We start from the raw sequence: 19,489 nt of genomic DNA, 5'->3' as shown, positions 1-19,489 counted from the left end.
GTGCAGAGATGAATATAAGAATAATAAATAATATAAGAAAGAAAACTTTTATTAATAAGTGGTAACAAGTTTGGAGATGCAGTATATGATATATGTATAAATGTCAGATATCCTATGTACATGGTTAATATATAGATGTGTTGTCTGCATCATCTACTGCTCTGAATTGGCTTCTCTCCTGTGTGAGTTCTTTGATGTTTAACAATATTTGCTTTCTGAGCAAAACATTTCCCACATTCTGAACATGAAAATGGCTTCTCTCCTGTGTGAGTTCTTTGATGTTTAATAAGATCTGGTTTCTGAGCAAAACATTTCCCACATTCTGAACATGAAAATGGCTTCTCTCCTGTGTGAGTTCTTTGATGTACAACAATATGTGATTTCCGAGTAAAACATTTCCCACATTCTGAGCATGAAAATGGCTTCTCCCCTGTGTGATTTCTTTGATGTTGAACAAGACTTGATTTATCAGTAAAACATTTCCCACATTCTGCACATGAAAATGGCTTCTCCCCTGTGTGAGTTCTTTTATGTCTAACAAGATCTAATTTCTGAGCAAAACATTTCCCACATTCTGAACATGAAAATGGCTTCTCTCCTGTATGAGTTCTCTGATGTACAACAAGATGTGATTTCCGAGTAAAACATTTCCCACATTCTGAGCATAAAAATGGCTTCTCCACTGTGTGATGTCTTTGATGTTGAACAAGACTTGGTTTATCAGTAAAACATTTCCCACATTCTGCACATGAAAATAGCTTCTCCCCTGTGTGAGTTCTTTTATGTCTAACAAGATCTAATTTCTGAGTAAAACATTTCCCACATTCTGAACATGAAAATGGCTTCTCTCCTGTGTGAGTTCTTTGATGTGTAACAAGACCTGATTTAAAAGTAAAACATTTCCCACATTCTGAGCATGAATATGGTTTCTTTCCTATATGAGCTTGTTGATGTCCAACACCCCTTCTGTGGCTTTTATTTTGCTGAAAATCCAGTGATGACTGAGAAGACAGGACCTGTATATAAGGATGAGATGACAGATCTTGGCTGTGAAGGGCTGAGGGTGTATCTGGGATAATGGAATGTTCTTCATATGTATCTTGTGTGATATCATCATCTGCTTTATAATCTGAAGATATAAGATTCTCCTCTGATCTCCTGCTACAAGAATCTGCAGAGAATAACACATTTTTAATTTTTGAGTATTAACCCATTAACAACCCAGGACATTTTTGCATTTCTAAGCAATAGTACTTTGTAAATCCATCCTTCATTTTCAAATAAGATTTACTGCAAAACTGAAGAAAGATAGTTGCTATGATAGCGGAGCAGCCATACAACAGTGGTGTCAAACTGTGGCCCTCCAGATGTTGCAAAACTTTAACTCCCAGCATGACTGCACACCAAAGGTCTGTCTGCCTCCTCCAGAGGATGTACACTGTCCCTGAAAGGTAAATCAAGGCTTCCCTCTCATGGTATCCCTTAGTGCAGTGATCTTCAAACTGCGGCCCTCCAGATGTTGCAAAACTTCAACTCCCAGCATGCTCGGAAGTTTAAGTTTTGGAACATCTGGAGGGCCACAGTTTGACACCACTGCCTTACAAGGAGCAGGGACACCAGTCTTTGACAATCATGTGGACACAGCCTCAGGGAAAATCACTGCTATGGGGCCCAGTCAGGGACCAAATGACCGTGCCCCCCAATCCACCTGACCCCGCAGGTTATAATGGAGCAGTCATCCAAATCATCCCCTTTATAATCCTCATGCCAGCCAGAGAATTCAGGCAAAGGATAGGGGATACGTTATAGATCACGGGGGTCCGACTCTTGGGACTCCCTGCGATCTCCTGAACAGAGCCCTGACAGTCGGCTTGAAGTGGGCGGACCAACCCCTGCATGGAGCGGCGGCCGACACTCCCCCTCCATGTATCCCATAGAAATACATAAAGGGTGTGTCGGCCGCGGCATCCTGTGGGGGTCATAACGGCCGCTTCCAACAGACTGCCGGGGCCCCGTTCGGGAGATCGCGGGGAGTCCTAAGGGTCAGACCCCCGTGATCTATAACCTATCCCCTATCCTGTCTAGGCAGCGAGTATCAGATTTTTGTCTTTTGTCTATTAATGTGTATAGAAAGACTTATGTCCTAATAAAGTTAGTGAAATTTTCCTGGAATCAAGTTAAAAGGGGAACCTTTATTTTTAATGATTTTCGCTCACGGCTCGCCAGCCGCACCTATACCTCCATTTGGACCCACACAGGTGACCCGAACCGGAACATTTCCGTATCAGAGGGAAAGAATAAAGGGATTTAAAGGGATACTCCACTGCTAGACATCTTATCCCTTATCCTAAGGATGGGGGATAAGATGTCTGATCGCGGGGGTCCGGCTGCTGGGGCCCCCACGTGATCTCCCGCAGCACCCCGCCTTCTAAACAAAAGCCAGATTCCAGTGGTCAGACACTTATCCCTTATACTCAGGATGAAAAAGGAAAGATAGCGACTCCAGAGAGACAGAGAGCTGGTATCTGCTGCTATATGGAGTAATATTAGTCTGTATATAATGTGTTTCATAAACAGTATGGCGGTATTATTCAGTCACTATGTAGTGGTGATGGTATCAAGTCAACTGCTATAGAGTCAATATAGGGGGGAGGGGGACAGTATTTGCCCTGAAGTCCCAAAGATTCTAGTTACACCAATACTTCCCGAAAATATTATTGCAGCCGGTGACAGAATAGAATCTGTGACCCTTCTCTGTATTTAGTGATCACTACTTACCTGGGTGGTTACCAGAAGGAATGTCCTCCTTATACTGCTCATCACCGCTCACATGTGTCTCTTCTTCAACTTTTACTATCATGTCTGCAGCATTAATATAGATCAGATCTTTCTCTGTAGAAATGTCCTCCTTATACTGCTCATTACCGCTCACATCTGTCTCTTCTTCTTCTTCCTTTATGTCTGTAGTATTAATAAAGATCAGATCTTTCCCTGTAGGAATGTCCTCCTTATACTGCTCATCACTGCTCACATCTTTCTCTTCTTCTTCCTTTATGTCTGTAGCATTAATATAGATCAAATCTTTTCCTATAGGAATGTACTCCTTATACTGCTCATCACCGCTCACCTCTGTCTCTTCTTCTTCCTTTATGTCAATAGCATAAATATAGATCAGATCTTTCCCTGTAGGAATGTCCTCCATATTCTGCTCATCAAGAGGACGGGGACACCTCTCTGGTGCTGTTCTCTTACTGGATCTGACTGTAGGGAACACATACAGAGACTGAATTCATTCTTTACATACAAATAATGAGAGGACGTGTGTATATAGTCATGTCTATTACCTGGTGACGTGAGGGGCTGCTGATCCTCCATCATGACCTGATCCTTGTACTGATCCTTGTGTCCTTCTACATACTCCCACTCCTCCATGGAGAAATAGACCGCCACGTCCTGACACCTTATAGGAACCTGACACATAATGATACAGTCATCACCCCGACCCCTCCAGTGGTGTTACTGTATAATGTCCCAGCAGTGTCACCTCTCCAGTCATCACCAGACCCCTCCATTACTGTATAATGTCCCAGCATTCCCAGCAGTGTCACCTCTCCAGTCATCACCAGACCCCTCCATTACTGTATAATGTCCCAGCATTCCCAGCAGTGTCACCTCTCTAGTCATCACCAGACCCCTCCATTACTGTATAATGTCCCAGCAGTGTCACCTCTCCAGTCATCACCAGACCCCTCCATTACTGTATAATGTCCCAGCAGTGTCACCTCTCCAGTCATCACCAGACCCCTCCATTACTGTATAATGTCCCAGCAGTGTCACCTCTCCAGTCATCACCAGACCCCTCCATTACTGTATAATGTCCCAGCATTCCCAGCAGTGTCACCTCTCCAGTCATCACCAGACCCCTCCATTACTGTATAATGTCCCAGCAGTGTCACCTCTAATCATCACCAGACCCCTCCATTACTGTATAATGTCCCAGCATTCCCAGCAGTGTCACCTCTCCAGTCATCACCAGACCCCTCCATTACTGTATAATGTCCCAGCAGTGTCACCTCTCCAGTCATCACCAGACCCCTCCATTACTGTATAATGTCCCAGCAGTGTCACCTCTCCAGTCATCACCAGACCCCTCCATTACTGTATAATGTCCCAGCAGTGTCACCTCTCCAGTCATCACCAGACCCCTCCATTACTGTATAATGTCCCAGCAGTGTCACCTCTCCAGTCATCACCAGACCCCTCCATTACTGTATAATGTCCCAGCAGTGTCACCTCTCCATTCATCACCAGACCCCTCCATTACTGTATAATGTCCCAGCAGCGTCACCTCTCCAGTCATCACCAGACCCCTCCATTACTGTATAATGTCCCAGCAGTGTCACCTCTCCAGTCATCACCAGACCCCTCCATTACTGTATAATGTCCCAGCAGTGTCACCTGTCCAGTCATCACCAGACCCCTCCATTACTGTATAATGTCCCAGCAGTGTCACCTCTCCAGTCATCACCAGACCCCTCCATTACTGTATAATGTCCCAGCAGTGTCACCTCTCCAGTCATCACCAGACCCCTCCATTACTGTATAATGTCCCAGCAGTATCACCTCTAGTCATCACCAGACCCCTCCATTACTGTATAATGTCCCAGCAGTGTCATCTCTCCAGTCATCACCAGACCCCTCCATTACTGTATAATGTCCCAGCATTCCCAGCAGTGTCACCTCTCCAGTCATCACCAGACCCCTCCATTACTGTATAATGTCCCAGCAGTGTCACCTCTCCAGTCATCCCCAGACCCCTCCATTACTGTATAATGTCCCAGCAGTGTCACCTCTCCAGTCATCACCAGACCCCTCCATTACTGTATAATGTCCCAGCATTCCCAGCAGTGTCACCTCTCCAGTCATCACCAGACCCCTCCATTACTGTATAATGTCCCAGCAGTGTCACCTCTCCAGTCACCAGACCCCTCCATTACTGTATAATGTCCCAGCATTCCCAGCAGTGTCACCTCTCCAGTCATCACCAGACCCCTCCATTACTGTATAATGTCCCAGCATTCCCACCTCTCCAGTCATCACCAGACCCCTCCATTACTGTATAATGTCCCAGCATTCCCAGCAGTGTCACCTCTCCAGTCATCACCAGACCCCTCCATTACTGTATAATGTCCCAGCAGTGTCACCTCTCCAGTCATCACCAGACCCCTCCATTACTGTATAATGTCCCAGCAGTGTCACCTCTCCAGTCATCACCAGACCCCTCCATTACTGTATAATGTCCCAGCAGTGTCACCTCTCCAGTAATCACCAGACCCCTCCATTACTGTATAATGTCCCAGCAGTGTCACCTCTCCAGTCATCACCAGACCCCTCCATTACTGTATAATGTCCCAGCAGTGTCACCTCTCCAGTCATCACCAGACCCCTCCATTACTGTATAATGTCCCAGCAGTGTCACCTCTCCAGTCATCACCAGACCCCTCCATTACTGTATAATGTCCCAGCAGTGTCACCTCTCCAGTCATCACCAGACCCCTCCATTACTGTATAATGTCCCAGCAGTGTCACCTCTCCAGTCATCACCAGACCCCTCCATTACTGTATAATGTCCCAGCAGTGTCACCTCTCCAGTCATCACCAGACCCCTCCATTACTGTATAATGTCCCAGCATTGTCACCTCTCTAGTCATCACCAGACCCCTCCATTACTGTATAATGTCCCAGCAGTGTCACCTCTCCAGTCATCACCAGACCCCTCCATTACTGTATAATGTCCCAGCAGTGTCACCTCTCCAGTCATCACCAGACCCCTCCATTACTGTATAATGTCCCAGCAGTGTCACCTCTCCAGTCATCACCAGACCCCTCCATTACTGTATAATGTCCCAGCAGTGTCACCTCTCCAGTCATCACCAGACCCCTCCATTACTGTATAATGTCCCAGCAGGGTCACCTCTCCAGTCATCACCAGACCCCTCCATTACTGTATAATGTCCCAGCAGTGTCACCTCTCCAGTCATCACCAGACCCCTCCATTACTGTATAATGTCCCAGCAGTGTCACCTCTCCAGTCATCACCAGACCCCTCCATTACTGTATAATGTCCCAGCAGGGTCACCTCTCCAGTCATCACCGGACCCCTTCATTACTGTATAATGTCCCAGCATTCCCAGCAGTGTCACCTCTCCAGTCATCACCAGACCCCTCCATTACTGTATAATGTCCCAGCAGGGTCACCTCTCCAGTCATCACCAGACCCCTCCATTACTGTATAATGTCGCAGCAGGGTCACCTCTCCAGTCATCACCAGACTTCTCCATTACTGTATAATGTCCCAGCAGTGTCACCTCTCCAGTCATCACCAGACTTCTCCATTACTGTATAATGTCCCAGCAGTGTCACCTCTCCAGTCATCACCGGACCCCTTCATTACTGTATAATGTCCCAGCATTCCCAGCAGTGTCACCTCTCCAGTCATCACCAGACCCCTCCATTACTGTATAATGTCCCAGCAGTGTCACCTCTCCAGTCATCACCAGACCCCTCCATTACTGTATAATGTCCCAGCAGTGTCACCTCTCCAGTCATCACCAGACCCCTCCATTACTGTATAATGTCCCAGCAGTGTCACCTCTCCAGTCATCACCAGACCCTCCATTACTGTATAATGTCCCAGCAGGGTCACCTCTCCAGTCTTCACCAGACCCCTCCATTACTGTATAATGTTCCAGCAGGGTCACCTCTCCAGTCAGCAGCTCCATCATCTTGTTGATGAGTTCTAGGATCTTCTGTTCATCCATTTCCTTATGTATCGGGGAGTGAGGTGGGGTCCCCAGGATAGGGCTCAGGGTTCTTCCCCATCCTTCATACACAGGGGCCCGACAGCGCCCACTAGAGGACTTCTTCACTACTGTGTAATCCTATGTATGGAGAGACACATTAATATCACTACATACATTCCCAGAATCCCTCACCTCACCAGTCATATCCATCTGTTATTACATAGATAAGAATGAGGTCATGTGACACCACTCCCAGAATCCCTCACCTCTCCAGTCATATCCATCTGTTATTACATAGATAAGAATGAGGTCATGTGACATCACTCCCAGAATCCCTCACCTCTCCAGTCATATCCATCTGTTATTACATAGATAAGAATGAGGTCATGTGACACCACTCCCAAAATCCCTCACCTCTCCAGTCATATCCATCTGTTATTACATAGATATGAATGAGGTCATGTGACATCACTCCCAGAATCCCTCACCTCTCCAGTCATATCCATCTGTTATTACATAGATAAGAATGAGGTCATGTGACATCACTCCCAGAATCCCTCACCTCTCTAGTCATAACCATCTGTTATTACATAGATAAGAATGAGGTCATGTGACATCACTCCCAGAATCCCTCACCTCTCCAGTAATATCCATCTGTTATTACATAGATAAGAATGAGGTCATGTGACATCACTCCCAGAATCCCTCACCTCTCCAGTCATATCCATCTGTTATTACATAGATAAGAATGAGGTCATGTGACATCACTCCCAGAATCCCTCACCTCTCCAGTAAGCCGGAAGAGTATCTGTAGGGTGAGGTTTATGATCCTGTCGGCCATCTTGATCCTGTCTCTCTCCATGGTTGATGGGTCATCCAGGAGAATTCTCTTATATAGAAGATATCAGCAGAGGATCCTGGATTGGAGAAACCTGAAGGGAAGAAGAGGAGACGATGATAAACCGCACCAGATTCTATGGAGAAATAAAATCCATTTCCTGGAGATAATCTGGGGAAACATCTGAGGAGACATTATAGGAGTTTTCAGATTTTTCTATAAAACAAAATCCATTGTCCGAGGGCTGTAAAATAAGAGACTAGAGCGCACTCCCCTCTCCCGTCCAGTGGTGGCGCTCTGGTCCTCCAGGTCTTCTGAGGTCGCTCTCCCTGCTCTGCTGAAGACGTTATGAATCCATTTCTCCTAATCTCTGAGGCTGCGGTGTATTCAGAACATCTTCATCAGAGCAGGGAGAAGAATAGAGGGATTCAATATGACATTGTCCAATGAAGAATACTGAAATGTGTCCACTAGGGGGCACAATATACATCACAATTACATCAGGATTTTATGTGAATTGTGATATGTCCCCCCGGAAGAACCTGCTATTACCTGCAGCAGAGGCCGAGCATCATATACCGTTACACACGCAGGGTCTGGGCCACCACCGGAGTCAGTGTTTCCCAAGCAGGGTGCCTCCAGCTGTTACAGCATTTGGCTGTCAGGGCATGCTGGGAGTTGTAGTTTCACAACAGCTGGAGGCACGCTGGTTTGGAAACACTGTCTATAGTAATAATAGGGGCGCGGGAGAAACTTAAAAAACCTGATGCTTACATAGTCCTGTATGGAAGAAGTGGCTGATACCCGGAGAAAAGAGACTGACCAGGTGACAGGATGGGCGGGTAAGTGACCTGATACCTTCACCATCCAGACATCCCCTGGGGGGCAGTATAGGCAGGAAATCAGGCAAACAACCACTGTCGGCACGGCGCTCCCTAGAAAAACAACCGCACAGCGCCATGTCTAAGCCACGCCCACCTACATTATTTTATTACATAAATGGGATATAAACTTATTAGGGGAGGGGCTTCTATTACAAACCCTGAATAACGCTCTGCCATAGTGATCAGTGTTATCGGTGCTCGGCTTATACAGGCTGTGGAGGTGTCTGTATACTTAGAGCACCGATCTGAGCACAGAGCACGGTAAGGGGCCCTCCGGTCGTCATCTCAGCTGATCTAGACTCCGCCCACCAACAACTGCATTTTACTCATTTTACATCCTGCAATCGACTTTGATCATGAAATCTAAAGGGTTAATGGCGATGAGCGTCATTAGTGGTGAGTCCTGGCTGCTTATAGCTCCTGAGTTCACCTCAAAGTCCCATATGGGGCACAGAATGTAAATATACATCGTGTCCTTAAGGGTTAATAATAAACATCCCAAATAATCCTGATCTGATGGTGACCGCACACATATACCTGTATCTGTAGAGGAGCCGTGTGCTTACAGGACCTGCGATGATGTCACCGTCATGTGATCAGTCACATGGAGGAGAAGGAGTCACATGATCAGGGGCTGCTGCTCTGAGAGATCTCCACACACAACACAACAGCAGTGATTGCCCCACCAGGACCTGCTCTGTATCTGCTACATGCTGGAGGTGTAGGACCTGTGATGATGTCACAATCATGTGACCAGTACATTTAGGGGCAAAGTTTAGCAGTATAGATGAGACTGTGGCTGAAGGACCTGTGGGGAGGATCATGTGACAGCAGTGGGCGGAGCTCAGGAGCGCAGGATAGAGGAGATTGTGATTGAAGGACCTGTGATAATGGTCATGTGACAGCAGAGTCCTGCATACACTGAGCAGAGGAGCCTTAAGCAGCGGCCCCTGATCACGTGACTCCTCTTCCAAGTGATCACATGACGGTGACATCATCACAGGTCCTGTAAGCACACGGCTCTTGTACAGTCTGCAGGTGGAGGTATGTGTGAGGTCACATGTAGAGGCTGTCAGATGTTTTTTGTACTATTAACCCCTTCCGGACTAGGCAGTTTTGAGTTTTTCCTTCTCGCCTTCTAACAGCCATTATGCTTGTAATTTCCTCTTTACAAACCCATATGAGTCTTGTTGTTGTTGATGATGTTTTTTTTGCACCACAGATTAGTACTTTAAAATGACATCAATAATTTTACTGTAAAACCTACAACAAGGGCCCAAAAAAATATTATTTATGGGGTGAAAAAAAAGCAATTTTTTTAAATCTGGGTTCTTCTGTTTGGACGCAGTGCACATTATGGTAATAATTCTCTTTATTCTGTAGGTACAAACGATTACAATGATAAATGATTTATATAGGTTTTATTTTAACACTTTTAAAATATAAAAGAATTCTAACTTTTTGGACAAAAATTATTATGTATCAGATTTTCCTACCTTGACCCCTATAACTCTCTTATTATTCTGTATACAGGGATGTATGAAAGTCATTTTTTGCGCTGTGATCTGTAATTTTTAGTTTTGATCAGACTTTATCGCTTTTTAAGTTAATTTATGTTTAGAATTTTTTTTGTTTACATTATTATAAAAAAATAATTGGTAAATGGGGAACATTCAATCGTTTATTAGGGGAGGGGCTTATTCACATTAAGTTAATGTTCTTTTTACCTTATTCCCAGTTTTTTAGTCCCTGTAGTAGACTATTACATGGAATCTATAGATTACATACACTGATCAATGCTGTGATGCTGAGGCTGCCTGCAGGATTGGAGCGTCGTTCAGACAGCGTGGAGCGAGGTTAGGGACCTCCACCTGTTCTCTCAGCTGACCGGGACCCTGCTATTTCACTGTGGGTGTCCTTATCAGCTCCTTACACTCCATGGGACGGGCGCTTTGGGTATAATGACCTGAACTGACAGCTGGATCATCAGACTTGTGGTCAGTTCAGGACATGTGACCATAATATAGAGGATCTGCCCCGACATGTATTCACCTCATCATCCGAGAGCAAGAAGATAAATCATGTGCAGGAATATCCCCTCAAATGTCTCCATATAACATCCTGGAATTGTATAGAATTAAAGAAGATATCCCATGCAGCAAAGAAAAAAAAAATACCCAGCCATTCCATAGTATATTCACCTACCACCTCTCTGACATGTTTGTGATTTTTTTTTCCGCCCCCCATTCACCGGCTATTCAGCTCATAAATTCCAGTTACTTCCTGGTTATGGTGGCTATGCCTGTGATCTCAAAGACTACATTTCCCTGCATGCACTGCTCACATTTCCTGCTCTCAGCTGCCTGAGCAGAGAGCTTGTTACCACCCCTAACTTATGTTAGTCACTCCCACATAACACTGAGCTCCAATCATAGCCCTATACAGCAGGGTGGCCACGAGGAAACAAAATGTAATCTCAGTGCTCAGAGAGAGGGACCCTGGAGTGGAAGCTGCAGTTTTACACTGTAAAATCACTCCCTCCCCCTCCTCCTCTCAATGAAACAGCTTTACAGTGGCACAATCACCTCCCCCCTCCTCTGCCCTGCACTCCTCTCTCCCCAGTGCTCAGTGTGACAGCTCCCTCCCCTCCCCCCTCTCCTCCGTTCTCAGTGTAAAAACATTAGCAAGGAGAGGGGAGAGAATCAGCCTGTTTGCTGACTCTGCTATGATCTGAATCAGCCGGCATATAGGCAGTGCTGCTCAGCCAATCACTGCACAACAGAGGGAGGACTTTGTGAATATTCATCAGATGGGAGGGGCTAAGGTCGAGCTCAGGGAGCTCTCTGCAGCACAGGGGTTTTCTGGGTAATTGTCACGTCACGGCCCCGGGATGCTGCTGATAACAGCCTGAATAGGGGGTCGAAAGTCATGAAAACCTGGAACAGCTGAATTTCCTGTCAGACAGAAGAATTCAGATAAAGCTTGTTTCTAAGCAGCATTGGTAATGGAAGTGATTTACAAACCTATATAACTTTACCTTCAGCACTAAAAGCTGAACAATTGTTTACTGTGAGACTTGTCCTTTAAATGTTTATTCACAATACAGGTTCCTATAAGGTGTCAGGACGTGGCGGTCTATTTCTCCATGGAGGAGTGGGAGTATGTAGAAGGACACAAGGATCAGTACAAGGATCAGGTCATGATGGAGGATCAGCAGCCCCTCACATCACCAGGTAATAGACATGACTATATACACACGTCCTCTCATTATTTGTATGTAAAGAATGAATTCAGTCTCTGTATGTGTTCCCTACAGTCAGATCCAGTAAGAGAACAGCACCAGAGAGGTGTCCCCGTCCTCTTCTTCCACAGGATGATCAGGTAGATGGAGATATTCCCTATGATCTGTAGAAGGGCTGTGAAGCTCTTGTGGTCAGTCCCCTCACCCTCCATGACTCCTCATCTCCTGCTCATCTATAACATCCTACGTGACTTCTCCTACTGTCTGATGACTTTTACAATATTTCTTTCACATCTTATGAATCAGGGTGAAGATCTGAACAATATTAATGCTCCAGAGACAGATGTGAGTGGTGATAAGCAGTATAAGGTGAACTTTCCTACAGAGAAAGATCTGATCTATATTAATGCTACAGACATAAAGGAAGAAGAAGAGACAAATGTGAGCGGTGATGTACAGTATAAGGAGGACATTCCTACAGGGGAAGTTCTTATCTATATTAATGCTCCAGAGACAAATGTGAGCCGTAATAAGCAGTATAAGGAAAACATTCCTACAGGGAAAGATCTGATCTATATTAATGCTAAAAACATAAAGGAAGAAGAGGCAGATGTGAGCAGTAATAAGCAGTATAAGGAGGACATTCCTATAGGGAAAGATCTGATCTATGATCATACTGCAGACATAAAGGAAGAACAAGAGACAGGTTTAAACTGTGATGAGCAGTATAAGGAGGATATTCCTACAGGGAAAGATCTGATCTATATTAATGCTACAGACATAAAGAAAAAAGAAGAGACAGATGTAAGCGGTGATGAACAGTATAAAGAGGACATTTCTACAGGGAAAGATCGGATCTATATTAATGCTACAGACATAAAGAAAGAAGAGACAGATGGGAGTGGTAATGAGCAGTATAAGAAGCACAGCCCTACAGGGAAAGATCTGATCTATATTAATGCTACAGACATAAAGGAAGAAGAAGAGACAGATGTAAACGGTGATGAGCAGTATAAGGAGGATATTCCTACAGGGAAACATCTGAGCTCTATTAATGCTACAGACATAAAGGAAGAACAAGAGACAGATGTGAGCAGTGATGAACAGTATAAGGAGAACATTTCTATAGGGAGAGATCTGACATATGCTACAGACATAAAGAAAGAAGAAGAGACAGATGTGAGCAGCGAAGATCAGTATAAGGAGGACATTTCTGCAGGTAACTGCCCAGGTGAGCACAGATTCTGCTCGGTCACCAGCTGCAGTAATCACAGAAAAAAATAATGCTCATATATGTTACTCATTTGGTCATCCAGATACTATACAGATCTGTTTTATTTGTCTTCTGTATTTGGCTCACAAATCCCTCTGTTCTGCTGCTCACCTATTCTGGCATCCACTGTTCAGGAAGGGGAGTGTCTGAGGTAAGCACTGAGCCCCCCTCACTCATCATTCATTCACTTCCTCCCTGGGTCTGCTGTGCCGGGTCTCTTCATCCAATCACTGCAGGCTATTCTGTAACCCCCTCCTCTCTGCTTTCATGCTGCAGTCTGATAGGACAGGAGTGAGCACAGAGGAGTACTAGTCCTGCCAGGTCTGTGCTTCAGCTGGGACAGAGATGATGCTGCAGCCGGACAGGATTATGTTCTAGATCAGTGGTTTCAAAGTGTGGCCTTTACTGATACTGAGCATGCGTTTTATCATTAACCCCTTAAGGACCATGTCCATTATGGCCTTAAGGACCAGGCCAATTTTATTTTAGCGTTTTCATTTTTTCCTCCTCACCTTCTAATATCCATAACTCTTTTAACCCCTTAAGTCCGCTCCCGTTCTATAACGCTGTGGCCCTGCGTCATAGCGGGTCGGGCCCGGCCGTTGTTTACAGCGGGTCGGGCCCGGCCGTGGCTTATAGCGTGTAGCACTGATCGCGGTTCCGCGCGCTATTAACCCTTTAGCCACAGCGTTCAAAGTTGATTGCCGCGTCTAAAGTGAAAGTAAACTGCCACTGGCTAGCTCAGCTGGCTGTTCGGGATCGTGGCGATTTCACCGCAGCATCCCGAACAGCTGTAGGATAGCAGGAGGGTCCCCTTACCTGCCTCCTGGTGTCCGATCGCCAAATGACTGCTCACTGCCTGAGATCCAGACATGAGCAGTCAAGCAGCAGAATCATCGATCAATGGTTTCCTTTGAGAAACCATTGATCAATGTACGAGATCAGTGTGTGTGCAGTGTTATAGCCTCCTTTGGGATAACAATGATCAGTGTAAAAGATCAGTGCGTGCAGTGTTATAGTCTCCTATAGGATAACAATGATCAATGTAAACAATCAGTGTGTGCAGTGTTATAGTCTACTATGGGATAACAATGATAAGTGTAAGAGATCAGTGTGTGCAGTGTTATAGTCTCCTATGGGATAATGATCAGTATAAAAGATCAGTGTGTGCAGTGTTATAGTCTCCTATGGGATAATGATCAGTATAAGAGATCAGTGTGTGCAGTGTTATAGTCTCCTATGGGATAACAATGATCAATGTAAAGGATCAGTGTGTGCAGTGTTATAGTCTCCTATGGGATAACAATGATCAATGTAAAAGATCAGTGTGTGCAGTGTTATAGCCCCCTATGGGATAACAATGATCAATATAAGAGATCAGTGTGTGCAGTGTTATAGTCTCCTATAGGATAATAATGATCAGTATAAGAGATCAGTGTGTGCAGTGTTATAGTCTCCTATGGGATAACAATGATCAGTATAAAAGATCAGTGTGTGCAGTGTTATAGTCTCCTATGGGATAATGATCAGTATAAGAGATCAGTGTGTGCAGTGTTATAGTCTCCTATGGGATAACAATGATCAATGTAAAGGATCAGTGTGTGCAGTGTTATAGTCTCCTATGGGATAACAATGATCAATGTAAAAGATCAGTGTGTGCAGTGTTATAGCCCCCTATGGGATAACAATGATCAGTATAAGAGATCAGTGTGTGCAGTGTTATAGTCTCCTATAGGATAATAATGATCAGTATAAGAGATCAGTGTGTGCACTGTTATAGTCTCCTATGGGATAACAATGATCAGTATAAGAGATTAGTGTGTGCAGTGTTATAGCCCCCTATGGGATAACAATGATCAATATAAGAGATCAGTGTGTGCAGTGTTATAGCCCCCTATGGGATAACAATGATCAATATAAGAGATCAGCGTGTGCAGTGTTATAGTCTCCTATGGGATAACAATGATCAGTATAAAAGATCAGTGTGTGCAGTGTTATAGTCTCCTATGGGATAACAATGATCAATGTAAAAGATCAGTGTGTGCAGTGTTATAGTCTCCTATGGGAGCTATAACATTGCAAAAAATAGTGAATAAAGATCATTTAACACCTTCCCTAATAAAAGTTTGAATCACCCCCCCCCCCTTTTCCCATAAAAAAACAACTGTGTAAATAAAAATAAACATATGTGGTATGCCACGTGCGGAAATGTCCGAATTATAAAAATATATTGTTAATTAAACCGCACGGTCAATGACGCACACGCAAAAAAATTCCAAAGTCCAAAATATCGCATTTTTGGTCACTTTTTATATAATGAAAAAATTAATAAAAAGTGATTTAAAAAAGTCCAATCTATGCAAAATGGTACCGCTAAAAACTTCAGAACACGGCGCAAAAAAATGAGCCCTCATACCGCCCCCTACTTTTGGAAGCCTCCAAAAGTTACAAAATGGCGTTTTTTCTTCAATTTTGTCGCACAATGATTTTTTTTTTTCTGTTCTGCCGTCGATTTTTGGGTAAAATGACTGATGTCATTACAAAGTATAATTGGTGGTGCAAAAAGTAAGCATCTTATGGGTTTTTAGGTGCAAAATTGATTATTGGTTATGATTTTTTAAAGGTAAGGAGGAAAAAATGAAAGTGGAAAAACGCTCAGTCCTTAAGGGGTTAATTTTCCATCCACAGACCCATATGACGACTTGTTTTTTGCGGGACCAATTGTCCTTTGTAATGACATCACTCATTTTACCATAAAGTGTACAGCGAACCCAAATTATTATTTTTTGTGAGGAAATTTAAATGAAAACGCTGCTGGACACTTTACAGTAAAAATGACGTTTTCTTTATTCTGTTGGTCAATGATTAAAATTCTCCCCGTGATCACATATTTTTATTTTATTGTCCTGCTTTTAAAAAAATCACAAACCTTTTTTTTAATTTTTATTTTTTTACAAAATCAGTCTCCCTACTTGGACCACCTATAACTTTTTCATTTTTCCGTATACCGGGTGGTATGAGGGCTCATTTTTTGCATCATGACCTGTATTTTTTTTGAATTTCACTTTTGTGTATTTGTGACTTTTTAGTCGTTTTTTTTATTTAAAAAAAATTGTGAATGTGATGTGACCAAAGAGCAGCAATTTGTTGTACTTTTTTTTTCTTTTTTACGTTTACGCTGTTCACCGCACGGGATCATTAACATTATTTGATCGGATATTTATGCAGGCAGCAACACCAAATATGTTTAATAATTATCATTTTTTATGCTTTTTTGAGTAAAATAGGGGAAAATAGTGATTTAAATTTTTATTAGGGTGGATTTTTCAAATTTATTTTACTTTTATTTTTAACTCCTTATGTCTCCATAGGTTACTATCTATTGCAATCATTAGATTACCAATGCTGTTCAGTGCTATACATAGGCATAGCACTGATCAGTATCATCAACGATCTTCTGCTCTGGTCTGCTGGAAGGCAGATCAGTGCAGAAGACCCCGGGAGAGCGGTGGAGGCAGGTGAGGGGACCTCTGTGCCACCTACAATCAGATCAGTGATTACAAGTGCCGCACTGCCACAGGTGCCGTGATCTGTATTGATCACGGCATCTAAGGAGTTAATGGTGGATATCAGCGATATCGCTGATGTCCGCCATTACCGGTGGTTCCCTTGTTGAAAAGGTTCCATGATGTCACATGCTGCACTTATAATGTTCTACTAAAAAGACTATAAATATGGGCGCAGTTATTAATAAAATCTGTGTTATTCTCTGCAGATTCTTGTAGCAGGAGATCAGAGGAGAATCTTATATCTTCAGATTATAAAGCAGATGATGATATCACACAAGATACATATGAAGAACATTCCATTATCCCAGATACACCCTCAGCCCTTCACAGCCAAGATCTGTCATCTCATCCTTATATACAGGTCCTGTCTTCTCAGTCATCACAGAAAGGTCACAGAAGGGGTGTTGGACATCAACGAGCTCATACAGGAAAGAACCCATATTCATGCTCAGAATGTGAGAAATGTTTTACTTCTAAATCAGATCTTGTTGTACATCAGAGAACTCACACAGGAGAGAAGCCATTTTCATGTTCACATTGTGGAAAATGTTTCACTCAGAAATCGCATCTTGTTGGTCATGAGAGAACTCACACAGGAGAGAAGCCATTTTCATGTTCAGAATGTGGAAAATATTTTACTTCTAAAACGTGGCTTGTTCAGCATCAGAGAACTCACACAGGGGAAAAACTGTTTTCATGTTCAGAATGTGGGAAATGTTTTACTTCTAAATCACGGCTTATTGAACATCACAGAACTCACACAGGTGAGAAGCCATTTCCATGTTCAGAATGTGGGAAATGTTTTACTAAGAAATCAAATCTTGTTGAACATCAAACGGCTCACACAGGAGGGAAGCCATTTTCATGTTCAGAATGTGTAAAATGTTTTACTTCTAAATCACGGCTTGTTAGACATATGAAAATTCACAAAGGGGAGAACCCATTTTCATGTTCAGAATGTGGGAAATGTTTTACTTCAAAATCAAATATTATTGAACATCAGAGAACTCACACAGGGGAGAAGCCATTTTCATGTTTAGAATGTGGAAAATGTTTTACTAAGAAATCAAATCTTGTTGAACATCAAATAACTCACACAGGTGAGAAGCCATTTCCATGTTCAGAATGTGGGAAATGTTTTACTCGGAAAGCACATCTTGTTGTACACCTACAGAAATGTCTGTTATACAAAATGCAAACAGAATCCAAATAACACATCTGTATATACGTCACCAGGTACTAGAATATTATACATTAAACCTTGTTACAAATGTTTAATACTGTAATTTCTATTCCAGCGATATTATTCACTTTTTTTTTTTTCTCCTCACAATTTCAAAGGCCTTTTGTGCTGCTTTGAAAATATGTGAACATTAATTTTCGGGCCACTTTTGTTTTTTTTTGTGCCAAAAATTTTTTTCTTGTTGCAGCCATATTGGATTTTTTTTGTAATTGTAATTTTTTGTAAAATGGAATTTTATATCCCAGAAAATTCTGGTGCAAACATCTCACAAAATATTCCATGGTTACTAGTGCCCAGACAAGCGATAACTGTGTATATAAAACATTTCTGAGCTTAAATGTGAGTGCAGGTGCAGTGACCAAGAAAAAAATAAAATATATATAAGAGAACAATAAGGTCCGGCACTAGAGTGGTTGCAGGTAAAGACTGTTTGTTGCTTTATTGAAGATATCGCAGTCTAGACTTCCAGCTTTGTACTGCGATATCTTCAATAAAGCAACAAACAGTCTTTACCTGCAATCACTCTAGTGCCGGACCTTATTGTTCTGTTCGTACAAGCACTTAGCCGGAGGCGGTACCGGTCGGCCCGGGGCACAGGTGGGGAGGTGAGCGCGCTAACGGTGAGCGGCTCACAGTTCAGCTTTTGATATATATATGTTTTTTTTTAATTAAATTTTTCAATAATAATTTTTTTTTTTTAATAATTACCTAAATTAGGCTGGGTTCACACTACGTTTTTCAACTACAGTTCCCGCATACGTTTTCTATCAAAAACCGTATGGGAAAAAAAACGGATGGAACAGTATGGGAAAAAGTAAACCGTATGGGTTTTTAAACAGTATACTGTTTTTAAAAGTGCATACTGTTCCGTCCGTTTTTGTAGAAAAAAACCCCATACGTTTTTGAAAATTTTGTCCATTTTTTATGGGAGGGGTCTTGGGTGGGGACTTTAGGATTCAAATGCGCATGTGCAAAGTAAAAACGTATACGTTTTTCCCGTATGGAACCGTATACATGTGCGTTTCCTATTGACGTCCATGTTAAAAAAAAACTTATGCGGTTGCAGTACGGTTTTTAAACCGGAGACAAAATCGTGGTCGACCACAGTTTTGACTCCGGTTTAAAAACCGTACTGCAACCGCATACGTTTTTTTTAACATGGACGTCAATGGGAAACGCACATGTATACGGTTCCATACGGGAAAAACGTATACGTTTTTACTTTGCACATGCGCATTTGAATCCTAAAGTCCCCACCCAAGACCCCTCCCATAAAAAATGGACAAAATTTTCAAAAACGTATGGGGTTTTTTTCTACAAAAACGGACGGAACAGTATGCACTTTTAAAAACAGTATACTGTTTAAAAACCCATACGGTTTACTTTTTCCCATACTGTTCCATCCGTTTTTTCCCCCATACGGTTTTTGATAGAAAACGTATGCGGGAACCTTAGTTGAAAAACGTAGTGTGAACCCAGCCTTACACATTTTCCAAAAAAACTAAGAAAAAAAAAACAATAAAACTATTCTGTGATTTCAAAAAGCTGGAGTGAAATTTTGGATGTAAACTGGACTCTCACCCCAAATATCATGTAAAGCAGACAATATACGTGGACACGCCCACTTTTACAAAACTG

At 43.0% G+C, this 19,489-nt stretch overlaps 2 protein-coding genes and 1 long non-coding RNA gene across 3 annotated transcripts in view; 1 reads left to right on the top strand and 2 right to left on the bottom strand.

Moving 5' to 3' along the window:
* LOC130298173 (uncharacterized) overlaps nt 1-19,489 on the bottom strand; it is a 308,559-nt gene that overhangs the window by 61,133 nt on the left and 227,937 nt on the right. The window contains exons 10-13 of the mRNA XM_056551085.1: nt 6,762-6,883; nt 3,345-3,471; nt 2,779-3,261; nt 158-1,171 (exon numbers count right to left, since the gene is read on the bottom strand). Coding sequence (XP_056407060.1) covers nt 158-1,171; nt 2,779-3,261; nt 3,345-3,471; nt 6,762-6,883 — 1,746 coding nt within the window. The remainder of the gene's footprint in view (nt 1-157; nt 1,172-2,778; nt 3,262-3,344; nt 3,472-6,761; nt 6,884-19,489) is intronic.
* LOC130298170 (uncharacterized) lies at nt 6,865-9,287 on the bottom strand. The gene is made up of 3 exons (XR_008849748.1): nt 9,063-9,287; nt 7,588-7,735; nt 6,865-6,941 (listed from the first exon to the last, which is right to left on the bottom strand). It is a non-coding gene; the product is annotated as an uncharacterized LOC130298170 (long non-coding RNA).
* Nucleotides 9,550-17,921, top strand: LOC130298157 (zinc finger protein 892-like). Its single transcript, XM_056551066.1, has 5 exons — nt 9,550-9,569; nt 11,632-11,758; nt 11,842-11,906; nt 12,073-12,997; nt 16,815-17,921. Exons 2-5 carry the CDS (start codon nt 11,671-11,673, stop codon nt 17,819-17,821), a joined length of 2,085 nt encoding a protein of 694 aa, XP_056407041.1. The 5' UTR covers nt 9,550-9,569; nt 11,632-11,670; the 3' UTR covers nt 17,822-17,921.

The sequence above is a fragment of the Hyla sarda genome (genome assembly GCF_029499605.1).
Source record: "Hyla sarda isolate aHylSar1 chromosome 1 unlocalized genomic scaffold, aHylSar1.hap1 SUPER_1_unloc_3, whole genome shotgun sequence".
Classification (NCBI taxonomy): Eukaryota; Metazoa; Chordata; class Amphibia; order Anura; family Hylidae; genus Hyla; species Hyla sarda.
This window is presented reverse-complemented; position numbering and strand designations above follow the sequence as displayed.

What these genes read in the sequence shown, in the direction of transcription:
- LOC130298157 (XM_056551066.1), top strand. Translation starts at nt 11,671, where the DNA reads ATGGAGGAGTGGGAGTATGTAGAAGGACACAAGGATCAGTACAAGGAT. An exon ending in GCAGCCCCTCACATCACCAG is followed by an intron (nt 11,759 to 11,841) that starts GTAATAGACATG and finishes TGTTCCCTACAG; the next exon opens with TCAGATCCAGTAAGAGAACA. An exon ending in TTCTTCCACAGGATGATCAG is followed by an intron (nt 11,907 to 12,072) that starts GTAGATGGAGAT and finishes CTTATGAATCAG; the next exon opens with GGTGAAGATCTGAACAATAT.